At 38.3% G+C, this 17,905-nt stretch overlaps 1 protein-coding gene across 1 annotated transcript in view; it reads left to right on the top strand.

Annotated features, from left to right (window-relative positions):
* The window catches only part of clcn1a (chloride channel, voltage-sensitive 1a), a 43,976-nt gene that overhangs the window by 19,196 nt on the left and 6,875 nt on the right, over positions 1-17,905 (top strand). The window contains exons 6-20 of the mRNA XM_036567232.1: positions 563-696; positions 794-871; positions 3,560-3,638; positions 4,034-4,159; positions 4,299-4,383; positions 5,996-6,097; positions 6,255-6,339; positions 6,889-7,044; positions 7,678-7,747; positions 9,098-9,208; positions 11,878-12,091; positions 13,873-14,006; positions 16,040-16,227; positions 16,853-16,934; positions 17,145-17,230. Coding sequence (XP_036423125.1) covers positions 563-696; positions 794-871; positions 3,560-3,638; positions 4,034-4,159; positions 4,299-4,383; positions 5,996-6,097; positions 6,255-6,339; positions 6,889-7,044; positions 7,678-7,747; positions 9,098-9,208; positions 11,878-12,091; positions 13,873-14,006; positions 16,040-16,227; positions 16,853-16,934; positions 17,145-17,230 — 1,730 coding nt within the window. The remainder of the gene's footprint in view (positions 1-562; positions 697-793; positions 872-3,559; positions 3,639-4,033; positions 4,160-4,298; positions 4,384-5,995; positions 6,098-6,254; positions 6,340-6,888; positions 7,045-7,677; positions 7,748-9,097; positions 9,209-11,877; positions 12,092-13,872; positions 14,007-16,039; positions 16,228-16,852; positions 16,935-17,144; positions 17,231-17,905) is intronic.

The following is a 17,905-nucleotide window of genomic DNA, read 5'->3' as shown; positions in this document are numbered from 1 at the left end:
TAACATTTTTTTGTTTACATTCCAGTGCAATGATTTGTTACATACATGCTTGGTGGCTGTTATCAACTGGAGCAGTAAACAATATCTAAATAAGGCTGCTTATAGAGCAAGATGAAAGAAAATATTTCAGTATACTGCAAGACATATTACTGCAAGGTCTATCACAGTTGTAATATGTAGCAATGTAGTTGCACTACTAGTATTTTTTCCATATAGTGCAGTCGTCCTTTGTACCATTTTTTGTACAGCAGCGTCTAGTGAAGTGGTTCCATACTGATCCTAAAGGGCTAGAGGCCCTTCAACACATTTTTCTGTATTAGTCCATGTAAACACTCTGTAAATATTTATAAAAATCAAAAGCCTCTTAACTTACATGCACTTGGCACTATTTTAAATAATTTTGCATTCATATTTAGATCTTTTGGTTCTTTTGTTTCAGCTGTGTAATCCTAAACCTGAAGGGAAACTTGTTCATTGTTTATCATTTGTCATTGGGTCTGGACTGTCACTTTTCCCTCCACACACATCCCTCCCCCTTCATCTTTCTCTTGTTCTCCTTTAGGTTCTGGTATCCCTGAGCTAAAGACCATCCTCAGAGGGGTTGTGCTGAAAGAATATCTCACACTTAGGGCTTTTGCTGCCAAAGTGGTCGGACTTACTGCTGGACTAGGTAGCGGAATGCCAGTAGGCAAGGAGGTAAAGCTTTCCACTACACGTTCTCTAACCTTATCTCGTACTGCTTCAAGTACCTGATAGGCTGTAACTTGTCAGTCATTTGTCTTTATGTGCTCAGGGTCCTTTTGTACACATAGCCAGTATCTGTGCCGCTTCGCTCAGCAAGTTTATGTCCTTCTTCTCTGGAGTCTATCAGGTAAGCAGAAGTCAACGAAGGTTAATTGTAACTTTTGTGTTTCAGAATTTTTCTTATTTAAGTAATGCTATAAATGTATTCTGAGGGCTTTGTGGAAAGATAAATATAGTTAGAATTCAGGAGTTTTAAACAGTTTGTTTTCTTTTGATCTGAAACAGTTCTATTTCATTACTCCTCACCACTAGAGTAGAGTGTTCGAGACATGTTCAGAGCACCAGAGCAGCGCAAAATGTGCCTTGATGTGACCCCACTGTCGGGACCAAGGGCTATCCACTTAAACCCCAGGCCTCCAACATAATATTATGAATAAAGCAGAAATATTTTAATATTGGCCAAACACTTTCACTAATAACTGTTGTAAGTCTAAGTTCTCAAAAGATGTCAAAAAGGAAAGCAACTCGGCCCTCACTTCACTGGGTCAGTAAGTACATACAGGCCTCTCTGTGAACTCAGGGGCTTTCCACGGTATAGAATCTCCTATGCAGACAGACTAAGGCCTACCCTTTATGAGAATTAATATTCTCTGTTAGCCAATTCTACCCATTTGGTTATTGATTACAATATCTATTCTGTTTGATTACAAAATCTCTGTCACCACAGTGCTCTTGAATTCAGTATTAAGTCTACTAAGACTGCAGCTTATCATGCAGTCGGCGCATAACACCACCCACTAACTGCTCACTTGTGAGGCGCAGCGCTTAAAAGAGGCAGTGAAATAGTGGAGTCATCAACAAGCTTGAGGCAAAACAGAAAATAAGAAAATCAGTAATGAAGAGATAACAGTGTTAATAAATGAAGTTCTTTCCCACCAGAATATTCTACAGATTGTTATTTTACTCTGGCTAAGAAAATAGAGTTTGTGAAACAATAAAATGAACTCTGCACAGATTAAACTGTGATATTCTGTTGCTAAACATGTTTATTTGCCAACATCTTTCAGCACATGTTCGAGGCTAGTGTCTCCATGTAACCACTGCGTGTGCCATAGAAAGTCTCCCAACAACACATTTTTTAGACCCTAATGCAAATGTGTGCCTGGTTTTGAAAAACAACCACCGCAGGTTCCTTTAGTGAATGCCACTGAATATGTCAGCCGCACAGGTAATATCTCCCCCTGCTTTTTTTGCAGCCGTCCTATGTTTTTCATGGCCCTTCTGCAAGTACACATGTATGAGGGTGCATTTTACCATGCACATGGGAGAATGCATGTGATTTACACCTGAAAGGGTTACAAAAGGCTTTGTGCATAGGGCCCACTGAGTATGAAAAGCTTGGTGTACTTATTACAAAGTACTTTTAGTATAGTGAGTGCACGGCTAATTGTAACTGCACATGTTTCAGTAAAGTCATATGGGTCAACGCGGGGGTTGCAGTGCTCCATGGCTGTATTTCCCAACACTGGTCCTGGAGGCTCACTGCCCATTTTAGTGCTTTCCTGGCTTTAACCCACCAAATTCAGCTCACTTGTTATTAAGGGGTTATTAATTAATTGAATCAGGCATGTTGGTAGCAGGGAAAACACCAAAATGTTCAGAGCAGTGAGCCACCAATAATGATGCCATTCAGTAAATGTACTGGAAGATGGAACACCTGCTAGGCATTGCTGCCAGTCGCACTTCCTCCGGTGCCCACGGGTCAGCTGCAGGGTCATCAGCCAGGAACCACCATTCATTAACGTTTCACTCCTTTGATCCTGGAATGTCTCCTGGTGGCGGAGCTGTGACAGGGACGTCTCCCTGTCACCCCCTACAGCTGATAGGTGTTACCCTGTTGTCGGGGTTAGTTGTTCTTTCCCCAGCACTTGTCTCTCCTCCTCAGCCAGAACCAAAAGCTCCCCCACCCCCCAGCCACCTCCGCTAGCTCTTTGGTTGCCTTCTTTAGGTTCCCTCTAGTCCCACAAAAGGCGTGTGGTTGATAGCCCCACATAGCCTCAGCATCCAACCTCCACTGGATAGATGGTAGTCTCCAGCCAGCCTCCCGGCACTCAGCAGCCAGTTCTGAGTACTTGGCCTTCTTGCGTTCGTAGGCAGCCTCCATCCCCTCCTCCGCTGGGATTGTGAGCTCAATGAGGAGCACGGACTTTGCCTTGGTGGACCATACCACTATGTCAGGGCGGAGAGATGTAGCAGTGATCTCAACCAGGAAACGAAGCTGCCTGTCGAGGTCGACTCTCATGTTCCACTCCTGATCAGGGGAAAACGGCCAAGGTGTTTCTCTTGGCCTGATGTTTTTTCCTCCCCCCACCTTCCGTAACAACATTAAACATTAAAGTGCAATCTGGTGGAAAATAAATAATGCAGGTATTTAATAGATATGTTTTGTTTTTGTTGCTTTTTTGTTCTGACAAATCTGTGCACTGACAAATTGAAAAAAGTATACTCAGTTAAGATACTCAGTGTAGGAGTGTGTGCTCCCATACAAGCCAATTCCACTCAGCTCCTTAGGATCTTTATGCAGATTTTAAATGTCATACAGGTGTGGTAATTCACAGTGGGTCATTGTTATATCAGTAATATCATTATTTAGAAATAATAATTTAGAAATCAAACTGGTAGAAGTTTTCATCACAGAGACATTAAATGCATTCAGTGATTTCCCTTTCATTTCCATTTAATATTTCTTCAGCTTTCTGTATCTCTGCTTTATCTGTTCGACCCACCCTCTCTTTCTGCCCTTCTGTGCCAGTAGAGCCCATACTGCTACACAGACATCCTCACAGTCGGTTGTGCAGTGGGGGTAGGCTGCTGTTTTGGCACCCCTCTTGGAGGTAGACTTTGAAAGTTTATTTATGAATATCATACATAAAACTAGCTAGATTCATTCTTCTGTTTTCTCATCTTTTACAGAGCAAAAACTCAGTGAATTTAAAAGATTAAAATGTACACATCATTACATAATTTTTACATTCACATAGTTGTTCTTCATATTTTTTATATCCTTTATGTATTTTATTCATATAGAAATGCACACAATTGAATCAAGTAAATTCAATGCTGTATTTTTTCAGCATGAGCACTTTTGTTTATTTAATGACGCTGCCATGGCAACAGGTTGCAATAACAGCCCGCTGGACTGTAAATGAAAGAAGTAGACACTTTTATTTCACACTGAGCTTCTTGTTATAAATATCCCTGACCTTTTGTTTAATTCTTTCTTCTCTAGGAGTGTTGTTCAGCATTGAGGTTACATCAACCTACTTTGCAGTGAGAAACTATTGGAGGGGCTACTTTGCTGCCACATTCAGTGCCTTCATATTCAGGGTGCTTTCAGTGTTTAATAAAGATACTGGTGAGATCATACCACAGTTTCTGCTCCTTTGAAAATGTGTGTATTCTTTCCATGTCCTTGTACCCAAATTCTTGTTTTATATGAACTGAGCAAGCCTGCTGTCTTAATGTCCCTTTCTTCCTACCCCTTCCTCTTCCAGTCACCATCACTGCTCTCTTTCGTACCAAGTTCCGCATGGACTTCCCCTTCGACCTGCAGGAGCTGCCAGCGTTCGCCGTCATTGGGTGAGAGCGCGGGGCAAGAGCGTGCCGTTCGTGGTGAGGGTACAGTCCTGGAGCTATGTGTGCTATAGTGTAACCCCCTATCACAATACCACAAACCCCTTTTTCAAAGCACACAGCACGGTTCTTGTGCACCATAACTTCATCATTTTTGTCAGTTGAAGGCCCAGTTTCATCACATAAACCTCCACTGATTTTAAATATTTTAATTGTTTTTAATTTATCATTAATATGTTTGCCTTGCATGTCTGTTCATTCATTTGGTGTGACATTAACACCTCTATGCTAAAAATAGTGCCTCACTCTAGATAGTATTGGCAAAACCCAGAAAAAGTGTCCCGGGGCCATATTGTTGGCAGTCCACCAGCACAGGGTGTATGAGCAGTCGATGCGAGCTGCTGTTTCAGAAATAAGATATAAAGAGAAAAGTCAGTTTGATCAGAAATGTTGATCCGTAATGGATCAATAGGTTATCTTTGAGTCCTGATTATGCGCTATTGCCTGGGATAACATGTCTAGCTGTCTATAATTTCCTTGTAAGTACTGCATCAGTGAGTAATAGCTCCATATAAGAGCTGTAGACATAAATAGTTAGATTGCAAAAGTCATTCATCAATCAGTGCCACCCAAAAATGAGCAAAACTACAGATTGCATCCTTCACCACTGTCTGTCTGTGACAAAATGAAGAGAGCAAACTTTGGTATAGGGAGATGGCTGAAAGTTTTTTCCCTGTTTATTCTCAAAGTCCAAAGATTTCTCCTTTGCTGGTTCAGCTCTTCAGTCTCTTTTCTCTCATGACATCAGACAGCCGGGATAATATAACGTTACAACCTTGAATCACAAACCACACAATGGCTATATATTATCTGTCATGATGCATTATTAACTAACAGTGTACAAACGCTGGCCACTGTCATCGCCGCCTTCAGCGGTGGTATGTCAACAATATGCCAGCATCAGTGTAGTGTCAATCGAATACTATCTGTAGAAACTCATGGGGAAACTGACAAGGAGGTTAACTGTTTGTTATGCATTCTGAAAGTCAGCTTATTTCACACATACTGTTTCAACTTGTTTGCAATTGTTGATAGAAGTAATGCTTTGCCTAAAATGGTAGTATTGGTCGTAGTGAAAGTTAATATGGCCTGTTAGCATTACAAGGACTAGGCAACATGCTAACCGGTCTATGTTAGCTTTCACTATTAGCCTTTTTTTGTGTTACCATGTTAGGGGGATGATAAGTTTTATTGCAGTCAACAAACAAACCAGACAAGGAATCAGTAGCTTTAAAGCATTTATTGCCTGTCCTAGATGTGTTCTGAACTAAACGTAGGCCAACTAATATGGAATGACTGGATCGCAAACATTTGACTTGGTGCAGTCAGAATGCTGATGTTGCTAAGAGTAAAGTGAAGCTGGTAGCAGCATTAAGTAGCACAATGTTAATTGGTGGCTATTCTATTTTGTTGTTAGCAACATTAGCATTAGCATCATATTTGCCTCTCATTTTATGGTCCATACTATTTATACATTATTTGTAATTTATTTAGACTTGACCATGAGGTACAGTAGGTCACCTGATCAAATGCTTGTTTTTGTCACTCACCCACACAGCATTTCTTGTGGTTTTCTTGGAGCTTTCTTCGTCTACTTGAACCGGCAGGTTGTCCTGTTCATGAGAAGACCCAATACCCTTACACGCTTCCTTACCAAACAGTAAGAGAGAAGTGGACATAACACTAAACGGCTTTCATTCACAGTAGTCCAACATAATATAAAAGGACTGGGTTTTAGAACTGCTTTAGTGAATATAATTCTAAATACTGAAATCAGTTTTTAGGAAATGATGACTGAGTAATATTTGTTTCCACAGCCGGCTGATTTTTCCAGGAGTTGTTACTTTTTTGGTCACAACGTTGACATTCCCTCCAGGATTTGGACAGTTCATGGCAGGAGAGGTTAGACATAGACCACATAGCAATTATGTCTAGTTGGCATGGCAATCTGGTCTAATCTTGTGTTTATATTTGCTAGACCTAACAAATTTATTTCTACATGGTGTCGTTAGTTTACCTTTGAAACAAATGGCTGGCCTTTTTTTTCTTTCTTAATTGTGTTAGTACTAGGCTACTGTTTAAAAGTTTGGAATCACTTTTCATATTGAAATTTTTGCTATTTTCTATGCAATAGCAGCAGTATAATTAATAGCAGTATGATTTAAGTATAATGTTATCTGCCTCGAGATTTGGTCATGTCTTTTGAAATATGAGGCATTCTAGATATAAATCTTTTTTTTTTTTCTTTCCTTTCCTTTTTTTCCACAGCTTCCTAACTTTCTACTAATTATTTGAAACCTGTGAAGTGGCACAGGACTAGCATATACGAATCATTTTATACATTTATCTGCTAACAAATTGGTTTGTCCTATCAAAAATATTGATTCTAACTTTTGAATCCAAGTTTCCTTTGGACAGTAGTGTACAATTACTATTTCCCTCATAACACAGCTAATGCCCCGAGAGGCCATCAATTCTCTGTTTGATAACTTCACCTGGACTAAGATTTGGGGGTCCCCCACCCCACCTGGTCTGGGACGATCTTCTGCCTGGTTTCATCCTGATGTCAATGTCTTCATCATACTCCTTCTTTTCTTCATCATGAAGGTAAACCTCTTTGTTTATGTTCAGTTTTCCATCCCTGTCCTTTCCAGTTATATTTTCACCTTGCTTGCTGCATTGGCACTATTTGTAGACCAGCATGATCGTGATGATGATAAAAATATGATACATGAAGATATTTTTTTTGCTAATTTTTGCCTTTTGTTTCTGTAATCTTCTGCAAACACAGTTTTGTCTGTCCCTCTTTCCTGCAAAGCCTAGCCTGTTCCTCCTGATTCAGCTCAAATAATAACAGGTTAAAATGGCAGTGTTTGACAGACACAGTCCTATGCTGAGAGAGCTAGTGAAGGATTATATGATCCCGGGCACACAGCAGATATCATGCTTCAGGAGACTTGCTGAGACTTGCACTTAGAGGATTACAGTATGCAGTAGCTGTTGCCCTTCGTAAGTGACTGGGAGCAGCCACAGTGAGCTGTTCTGTCACATGAGCCATTCTACCACATCAGACTGTTTATGCTACAGCGTATAAAAAATATCAGTTAGCAGCTTTAGAAATCAGACACGGACACTAACACTGACAGAGAAAGCAAATGTTAAGACATTTGGGATTTTTAATAATTTGCTTTTAGATGTTTTGGGGAAAATTAATCTGATTTCGTCTCTCTCATTTTACAGTTCTGGATGTCAGTTGTTTCAACTACAATGCCCATCCCTTCTGGAGCCTTCATGCCAGTGTTTGTACTTGGTGTGTTTGTAGCTGATCTATCATCATTTTTTTCTTCTTGTTCTTCTTGTTTTTCTCATTCTTATTGTAAATAATAATAATAATAATAATAACAACAACATAGTCTTAGGCTGAAGTATTTTACTTTTAATAAAAAGTTGGGCATTTACCAATAATGGAATTTGTCAATTTAGCCCTGCTGTAGTAAAATTGGTACACTTTACATTAATAATATATAATAGCAATAAGTCAGTGGTTACCTATCATTATTATGTGACTCAACTAATCATTAAGTATTAGTTATTAATAAATAAAAGATTAAGTACTTAGCAATTAGTCACTGAGTACACTGTTAACTGACAGTTTACTTCAACATTTGCTTGTGTACTTAAAGGAAGTTTCCGCTGATTTTTCAAAATTTCTCCATAATTTTGTCTTTACGATGTAAACAAAATCATATAGAGTGATTTGATGTGAATTGCAACTTAAAGAGTCTGAATAGTAGTGGTGATAAGAACCACAACAGTGTTCAGATTTTCTTGACAATGAACTGTTTCACATCAAAACACTCTGAATTACTTTGTTTACATCATAACTAAAATTATAAATGATTATACATAAATTTATTTATTCTTTTAAATTGGATTTCCCCTTTAGGGACTGTCTGCTGATTGAAATGATTTTGATTTACTAGTGTAGTTGTGGTTTGAAAGTACTTTAGTTAACGTTACTAAATGACGATTAGGAATCAGATCTTAACCCCTTTCTGCAGGCTCAATAGTGGCTATGTTGCTGACAGACTGGAAATTGACTCAGATATTTTAAATATGATTAAATACACTATTTGTCCCCGTTATCAGATTAACTAGGACACTTTCTCTGTGTGAAATATTGTGACTCTTTGTTTAGCTGCTAGTGAGCAATAAGGGGTGAAAGAGGAGGGTTATAACCCCAGCTGTCAAAACAGTTAACACCTTTTCACAAAGACAACTATGCCGAGATATAACTGCAACTTTCTTCATATCTGAAATTATGCTACAAAAAACAATTTTACAAGTGTTGACTTGCTTGCTCACTTGCTAAGATGAAATTCTAGCTTGCTCTCAGTTTTGTAAATCATACAAATTTCCATGAAAACATATTTCATCAACATTACTGAGGAAAAAAATGTATAGTGTACAAACTCTGGGACTTCCAAAACAGGTGGAAAATGACATTTTGTGACTACTACGAAAAGGGGTTAACATTTACTTTTCATAGCAAAACAATGACAGTTCTTATCAAGTGCACAAACATTTTATAGGCCGTCTGTAGTGAATTGGTTTTCCCTTTATATATCATACTCTCTCTGTTGTGCTTTTGCTTTCATAGGTGCATCATTTGGTCGTCTGGTGGGCGAGATCATGGCTGCTCTCTTCCCTCATGGCATTTTGTTTGATGGGATACTCTACCGCATCATCCCTGGAGGGTATGCTGTCATTGGTTAGTCGTCCCTCCTACTTCTTGCTTTTCTTGTTAACGCTTTACGACCGAAAATATACTTAAAAACTTGTAAAATGAAAATAATTACTTAATCCCTGTAGCTTGGTCAGTAGTAACAAGGCTCAAGATATAAACCACTCTGATCTGGTAATGCAGTGCCAAAGAAAGAACAGTACACGCTGTTATGTAACTGAACTGAACTGAACCATATTTCCGTTATGCTATTTCATTCAATGATGTTTCATTAAGCTTAAGTCCTGGTGTGTTCATATGGCTCTTGTGAACTCATAAACACATTAATATTTTAGTTTAAAACCAGTTGCATAAAACAAGTCTTTTTAATAACAGCCACTAACAAAAAGCAACTAAATCTAATAGTTTGTTAATGATTGCAAACTCAGCTACGCCCCTGAGTTTTGCAGATGGCTGTGATTGGACGATTTTGGAACATTTACCAACTGCCCAAGCTATCTCCTCGTACTTACTTGAGCAAACTGCGAAGCAGATTGTGTTTGCGTGTTTATGGTGGTCCATCAGATAGATAGAACATTTTTTTTTTCCATATTTTGTGAATTACAGCCACAAGAGAATTAAAGACCACGAAAATAAAAAAAATGCCCAAAAGTTGTTTAATTTAGGCCTGTGATGTCCATATGGTACATAGACCCTAAGTGGCTGTGGTAATAAAAAAAAACGAACGGCTTTCCTTCGCAATGATTTTTGTGAGAGAATGCAAAAGTACTGCAAGGCAACACAATATTGCTGCAATTTTTTATTGATTTATTTCATGGGAAGGGGGCCATATTAGCACTCAAGTAGCTTTTGGTGCTTCATTAGAGCGATGCTACACATTAATGATGCTTTAATATCAATGCTACAATATTTTTGTTACAACACTTGTAACTTTTCAAGGACCAGTGCTACCTGCTCAAAATATTTATGTACAGCCCACCCTTGTAATGGTAAAGAACTATGTTTGCAATTTCAGAGTAGACATGGGTTGCCTTCATTTCTTTCGAGTGTTGCTTGTTTTGATATATCATTTTTAAGAGCTCATGCATTGCATTGCAAGGAGTAAGTGTACTATGCCACTCTGCAATTCAAATTCATTTAAAACGCCAGACAGGATGTACAACCCCATTTCCAAAAAAGTTGGGACGCTTTACAAAATGTAAATAAAAATAGAATGCAATGATAGGCAAATCATGTAAACCATATTTTTAAAGGAAAATACCACAAAGACAGCATATCAAATGTTGAAAATGAGAAATTTTATTGTTTTTTGAAAAATATATGTCCATTTTGATTTAATAACAACAACATGTTCCAAAGAAGTTGGGACGGGGGCATGTTTACCACTGTGTTTCATCACCTCTTGTTTTAGTAACACTCTGTAAGCATTTGGGAACTGAGGATACCAATTTCTGTAGTTTTGAAAGTGAAATGTTTTCCCATTCTTGTCTGATACAGCATTTCAGCTGCTCAACAGTTCGGGGTCTCCTTTGTCATATTTTTTCATTTAATGTGCCAAATGTTTTCAGTGGTGACAGGTCTGCACTGCAGGCAGGCCAGTTTAACACCCAGAGTCTTTTAATACAGAGCAATGCTGTTGTAATACGTGCAGGATGTGGTTTTGCATTGTCTTGCTGAAATAAACTGAAAAAGACGTCATCTGAATGGTGGCATGTTGCATTAATGGTGCCTTCACAAATGTGCACAGCACCCATGCCATGTGCACTGATGCACCCCATACCATCATGAATACTGGCTTTTGAACTGTGCACTGATAACAAGCAGGACACTTTTCCACTTCCCCTCAGTCCATTTTAAATGAGCTCAGGCCCAGAGAAGGTGGCAGCATTTCTGGATCCTGTTTATGTACAGTTTCTTCTTTGTGTTTACGTTTTATGAACTGTTTTCACAGACACTGGTTTTCAGAAGTGTTTCTGAGCCCATGCAGTGATTTCCACTGCAGAGTCGTATCTGTTTTTAATGCAGTGCCACCTGAGGGCCCAAAGATCATGGCAAGCAAATACTGGTTTTTGGCCTTGTCCCTTAAATACAGAGATTTCTCCGGATACTCTGAATCTTTTAATGTTATTATGTACCATAGATGATGAAAAGCAAAAGTTATTTTACGTTCAGAAACATTATTCTTGAATTGTTGCACTATTTGATTGTGCAGTCTTTCACAGAGTGGTGAACCCCTCCTCATCTTTACTTCTGAAAGACTCAGCCTCTCTGAGAGGCTCTTTTTATACACAATCATGTTTCTGACCTGTTGCCAGTTACCCTCCAGGTGGTTTTTTAGCATTACACAACTTTACCAGTCTTTTATTGCCCTCGTCCCAACTTTTTTTGGAATGTGTTGTTGGCATCAAAAAACAAAAATAAAATTTCTCAGTTTCAACTTCTGATATGTTGCCTTTGTACTATTTTCAATTAAATATGGGGTTTAAATGATTTGCACATCATTGCATTTTGTTTTTATTTGCATTTTGCAGTGTCCCAACTTTTTTAAAAATGAGGTTGTACATTCTTTGATCTCAAGTTGAAAAATATACTTATATATTTTTTACTTTTTTCCTCTTCTGTCTTTTTCTCAGTCATTTTTTTTTCTTTTATTGTTCTCTCTAATGATCTCTCATTTATCTTGTGTTTTCTTGCAGGTGCGGCAGCATTGACAGGGGCGGTCACTCACACGGTCTCCACGGCAGTGATATGTTTTGAGCTGACTGGTCAGATCTCTCACATTCTCCCAATGATGGTAGCAGTTATCCTGGCCAATATGGTAGCCCAGGGGCTTCAGCCTTCACTGTATGACTCCATCATCCAGGTCAAGAAGCTGCCCTACCTGCCTGAGTTGGGCTTCGGACATATAAGGTGAGATGACACCATGGTACACAAATAAACACAAGGCTGTACATCTAACAAGCAGAAACATCACGTATGCAGTAAGATTATGTTTACAGTACCAGGTTGAAATGGCACAAATCCAGCTGTTTCCCTTAATGTGATACAGACCCAATTTTATCATACTTATTTTATTGTTTGTAAATGCTAATTTAGGTGCATATCCAATATATGTATCCAATATATGACTGTTAGACATGTCATAAAAACTGGGATAGACCAATATGGGAATTCTGGGCCAACACAGATATCCAACATTTTTTCATGTCATATGCAAAAGTTTAAGTTCCCTTGGTCAAATTACATGTTTTGTTGATTTTCGAAGTCAAAACTAATTCACACATCCTCTACAGAGAACACATTCTAAACAATTTTATGCGCACTTACTGTTTATTTGCTAAATTTAATATATTGGGAAAAAAATATAAAAATTATATATATATATATATATATATATATATATATATATATATATATATATATATATATTCATGGCCTGTGAATTTTAGGATTTAGTTTTTTCTAATGTGTTAAACTCAGCAAAGAAATAGAAATTCTGCACTACAATTTGTAGATAAATGCTCTAAAATTTGCAGAACAATGTTTTGTTCCCTGTAGAGATGCCAGTGTTGGCAATTTGGTGGTTACCTCCATTTCAGTAATTTACTTTTGTTGTTTGTGATGCATATAGATCATTTGATGTTATTGATTTGGTTGTGGGCATTGTGGGCAAAAAAACGGAATTGAGCAAAAAGGCTCGTAACTTGAATGGAGCAAAAGTGCAGTGAGCATAGCCTGCTGAGAGTGTTACAGAGTGCCTGTGATTCATTATCAGTGTTCCACACTACTAGGGCTTAGACTTGTCATCGGGACATAACAATGTGTGTCCTTGGAGCCTTGCCAGCGAGCACTGAGTGGCTGTGCACACAGTAGCTTTGCTGGTTTGTTATTGTTTTTATTGCTACCCCTGACCTTAAAGAAGGCTTTTGTATGCCGTTAGTAGCATTTAGGTAATAAAGTAGGCATGATGTTTGTTCTGTACTTTAACTAATTTTTGTCAAATTATTTTAATTAGTGAATTCAGCTACTTCAAGGTGAACTCATTGCAGGCAATCCATTGCACACACACAGCTTGCATTATCTCCATAGAAATCATTGCCAACAGAATTGGATTCTCTGAGGTCACCATGCTCAATGCCATGCACTGGCTAGAGGGGTGTAAAGCCCCCAGCATTGGGCTGTGGAGTAGTGGAACTGTGCTCTCTGGAGTGATGGAGCTCCAGGGATGAGTTGGAGTGACGTTTGTGATCCTGAACTAATCATAAGACATCAGTACCTGATCTCACTAATGCTCATGTGGCTGAATACAATCAAATCCTCACAGCAGCGTTCTAATAATTATGCACTCGGACCAACGTGGGCTATTTTTAATCTGCTATATATAGACTGGTAACTTGGACATAATGAATTGACATAGCTAGGTTGTTTTTGATTGATAATATTTTATGCTGTTTATTTGTTTATATGTCTTTACATATAGTGGCCTATGCACATATACACTTGGTGTTTTCTGTGTTCCAAATAACCAGATTGCTTTGTGTAAAAAAATGTTCCTGCTTCCGATGTTATTTAAATTCTGTGAATGCAAATAGTTACAGTGTAAAGAGGAAGTTATTTGCAACTTGTGCCTAACAGTCTCACTGGAAAAAAAAATTGATCAGAAGTACTGTTTGTTCTCTCCTCTTTCACAGTCAGTATAATATCTTTGTTGAAGACATCATGGTAAGAAAAGTGAAGTTTCTGTGCTCACAGTCCACATACAGAGAACTGCTGTATCTGCTAGACTCTACCTCCCTCAAGACAATCCCTCTGGTGGATTCAAAAGGTAAGATATTGCACATATATATATATATATATATATATATATATATATATATATATATATATATATATATATATATACATACACTATATGGACAAAAGTATTGGGACACCTACACATTACACCTACAGGAGCTTTTATAATGTCCCATCCATCCGTGGGCATTAATATGGAGTTGGTCCCCCCTTTACAGCTATAACAGCTTCCACTCTTCTAGGAAGCTTTCCACATGATTTTGGTGTGTGTTTATGGGATTTTTTGCCCATTCATCCAGAAGAGCATTTGTGAGCTCAGACACTGATGTTGGGTGAGAGGGCCTGGCTTAAAATCTCTGTTCTAGTTTATCCCAAAGGGGTTTGATCGGGTTAAGGGCAGGGCTCTGTGAGGGCCAGTCAAGTTCGTCCACACAAAACTCACCCAACCAAAGCAACCCAACCTTGCTTTGTGCACTGGGGCACAGTCATACTGGAACTGAAAAGGGCCTTCCCCAAACTGTTCCCACAAAGTTAGAAGGATACAGTTGTCCAAGATGTCTTGGTATGCTGAAGCATGAAGATTTCCCTTTACTGGAACTAAGGGGCCTAGGCCAATCCCTGAAAAACCCCATAGTATTATCCCTCCTCCACCAAACTTAACATGTGACAGAATGCAGTCTGGCAGGTAATGTTTTCCTGGCATTTGCCAAACCCAGACTTGTCCATCAGACTGCCATTGGCATTGTGCGTTTTATTCCTAGGCTTGTGTGTAGCTGCTCGGCCATAGAAACCCATAATATGAAGCTTATAATGTGCGGTTCTTTTGCTGATGTTGCTTCCAGAAGCGATTTGGAACTCTTTAGTGAGCGATTCAACAGAGGATAGACACTGTGCGCTTCAGGACTCGGCAGCACCACTCTGTGAGTTTGAGTGGTCTACTGCTTCGTAGCTGAACTGTAGTTGTTCCTAGGTGCTTCCCTTTCACAATTATAGGACTTACAGTTGACTGGGGCAGATCTAGCAGGACAGAAATTTTACAAACTGACTTGTGGCAAAATATATATATATATATATATATATATATATATTTTCTAGGGGTGTAGCTTCAATACACTACCAAAATATTAAATTTGAAGCAGTGTTGCAAAACTGCATCACTGACATACCCCTTAGTCTCTTATGACAGTCTCTTATCTGCCGTTTTTTTGACTGCCAGTGATCAAAATGAGCATCTGTGTGCATCCTCTCAGAGTAAAGTGTAAAGAAAGGGGTAAGACTTATGCTATGCACATATCCAGGCTCAAATGACTGGGCTTTTTTTCTGAAGTTGTGATTTTCAGGGCCTTTTATTTCTTCGAGGGTGGTGCAGCAGGCATAGAAAAAAGTTATTTTTGAAGATTTTTATTTATCTGAACCCAACCAATCTATGTAATGTTTAATTAGATTTCTGTAGAATCAAGAATATGTGTATCCACACTAGAGGAAACTGACAAGGTTATAACACAGAGCAGGCTGTCTGAGCAATCAGAAATCAAAAATAAGCTACAGGGATGACATCACTATTGTGCAAACCATCACCATTCCAAGCTGACTTGTCTTAAGGACAGGTTTAGCCCAGACAATGATTTGAAAACTTTTATCTCCTACCTGGTCACTCATTTTTTTTTTTCATTTTTATTGTGCTGGTCATATGTTAACCACGCAGTTGAACCTGTGTTCATTTACAGTTTTTACTGGATAACTCACTAAATGAGCCAACCTGACTAGCAAATTTAGCCACCCTTATGGTCTACTTCAGCAGCTTCTCTGCTTTTATTTGGTGTGCATAATGTATTTATTGATTAACCTGGGTCTGGTTTCCAAATAGCAACACTGACGCCATTGTACCTGTTAAACTGTACACTGTTGAATACTCATATTTCTAAATGATTTGTTGATTTCAAAATGCTGTAGAGCATGGAATACATACTCTGGCTAGTAGAGAGTTTGCCTCAAACTGATTCCAGACTGACAAAACAAGCAATAAATGCTGACACTTTTCTACCTGTCTCTCAACCTTAGAATCAATGATCCTTTTGGGCAGCATTGATCGGTCTGAGCTACTTGCACTCTGTGATTGGTGGCTGTCAGCAGAGAGGCGGCTCCTGATGCAAGGACAGGGGTGGCAAGGTCAAGGGCCATGTGCCAAGGTCAGCTGGGAATCTTTTGCCTTTGTGGATGAAGAAGGAGAGGAAAGTGCAGGTGATAAGGTATGTCAAAAGAAGAGTGATTATTCTGTTTTTTCAGATTTTATTATTATTATTATTATTATTATTATATAAATTCTATTTCTTTATTTTGCTTTTTTAATGAAACCTAATTGAAATACTACAAGTTAATGAAAAAAACATTACTGATAAAAAAATATTTTATAGCAAGTTGCATTAAAATGCAAATCCAGGGTTCCTGCCCAGTCTGGCAACCCTGATCTGGCTCTGTTTGAACAGCAGTGAGCAGTGCAGGAGGGCAGAGGAAACAGTCTTTTTAACCATCGTCTTAAAAATGAAAACAACTTTTTGGTCTGTGTCTATCAGCGCATGGGGGAGGAGGTTTTTAAGCCGCTCAAATCCACTTTATACTCGAACTCAGCCACATGGGCTTTATCGCTCGTTGCAGTCTGAATAATTTTCCTGCAGCTCTTGACAGCTAGCTAGCCTACACACTCTCATTTAAATCTAATTATTTGGCTTTGTTAGATATTGTTTGATATATGAAAATAGACAAAAGAGTTGAGAAATAAAATTATTAAAGAATGCAAGTAGATTAAGCAGAAATAGCTGCTTTTCTTACCATGGCATCAACAGGTTAACCCACTGCTCTCTATCAACATTTCAGAGTACGCCCATACAAGAGGAAAGAAATGGCCCTTTACCTTCATCCAAACCTCCAGAACCTTCCACAAATCACACCACCTCAGGTAAATCAAGATTATTGTTGAGAGATGATCAGAGGCAAAGAGTGGTGATGCCATATTGTTCAGAGTCCTCCCTTAGACGTCTTTCCATCCATCAACAGAGGAGAAGTAAATTTAGCATCAGATTCCATGATTGTCAGTTACGTTACTGTTTCTGTACTATCAACACCGCAACTTGAGCGTTCTTTTTGTCTCTCTCACTTTTTTTTCCAGATAAAGGCCCCCTTCAGTCTTTCAGGAGAACTTTACATAATCTCTTTTCTTCCTCTTCAGAAAGACAGGCAGAGGGTCAGACACAGGTGCATACTAGTATACTTCAGTTGTCAAGAAGTCTTGTGAAATATGCTGTAAATTGCTGAAACCCAAAAACTCAAGCACACTACAGATTGTTGGTGTAACCTTATTATAGCACTGAAGTTGTTTTCTGTGTTTCATTATTGATTTTGTCTGATTCACATACACTTTAGCATTCAAAAGACAATCACCATTTTGCAGATAAATGTGAAAAATGATTCTCGTGCTAGTTCTGTTCAACTTCACAGGTTTCATATAGTTCATAAGAAGTGAGGAAACTTTAGATATTTCAAGAATGAAGCTATAATAAAAGTAAATAGATAATTGCAGTATATTATTTATGATTTTTATGATCTTATTGTCCCTAAAATACATGAAATTATAATTTAATAAAATCTTAATGTCCCCAAAATACATGAAATTACAAACTTATATTAAAACCTATTTATTTAAGATGAGTATTAAAACCAAAAAATAAATGCCTAAAAGGTTTACATAAAAAGTCTAGAGTTCATTTCAAGTGTGGCTTTTGCATTGTGGTGTTAACTTTCAGTAAGAAGTGAACTACCAGTAAAGCAAGCCATCATTAGGCTAAAAAATTAAAATAAACCCATCAGAGAGGGAGCAAAAACATTAGCTGTGGCCAAATCAACTGTTTGGCACCTTGTTAAAAAAGAACG

Source organism: Colossoma macropomum, unplaced genomic scaffold (assembly GCF_904425465.1).
Source record: "Colossoma macropomum unplaced genomic scaffold, Colossoma_macropomum, whole genome shotgun sequence".
Taxonomy (NCBI): domain Eukaryota; kingdom Metazoa; phylum Chordata; class Actinopteri; order Characiformes; family Serrasalmidae; genus Colossoma; species Colossoma macropomum.
The sequence above is the reverse complement of the archived record's forward strand: the minus strand, read 5'-3'. Positions and strand labels throughout refer to the sequence as shown.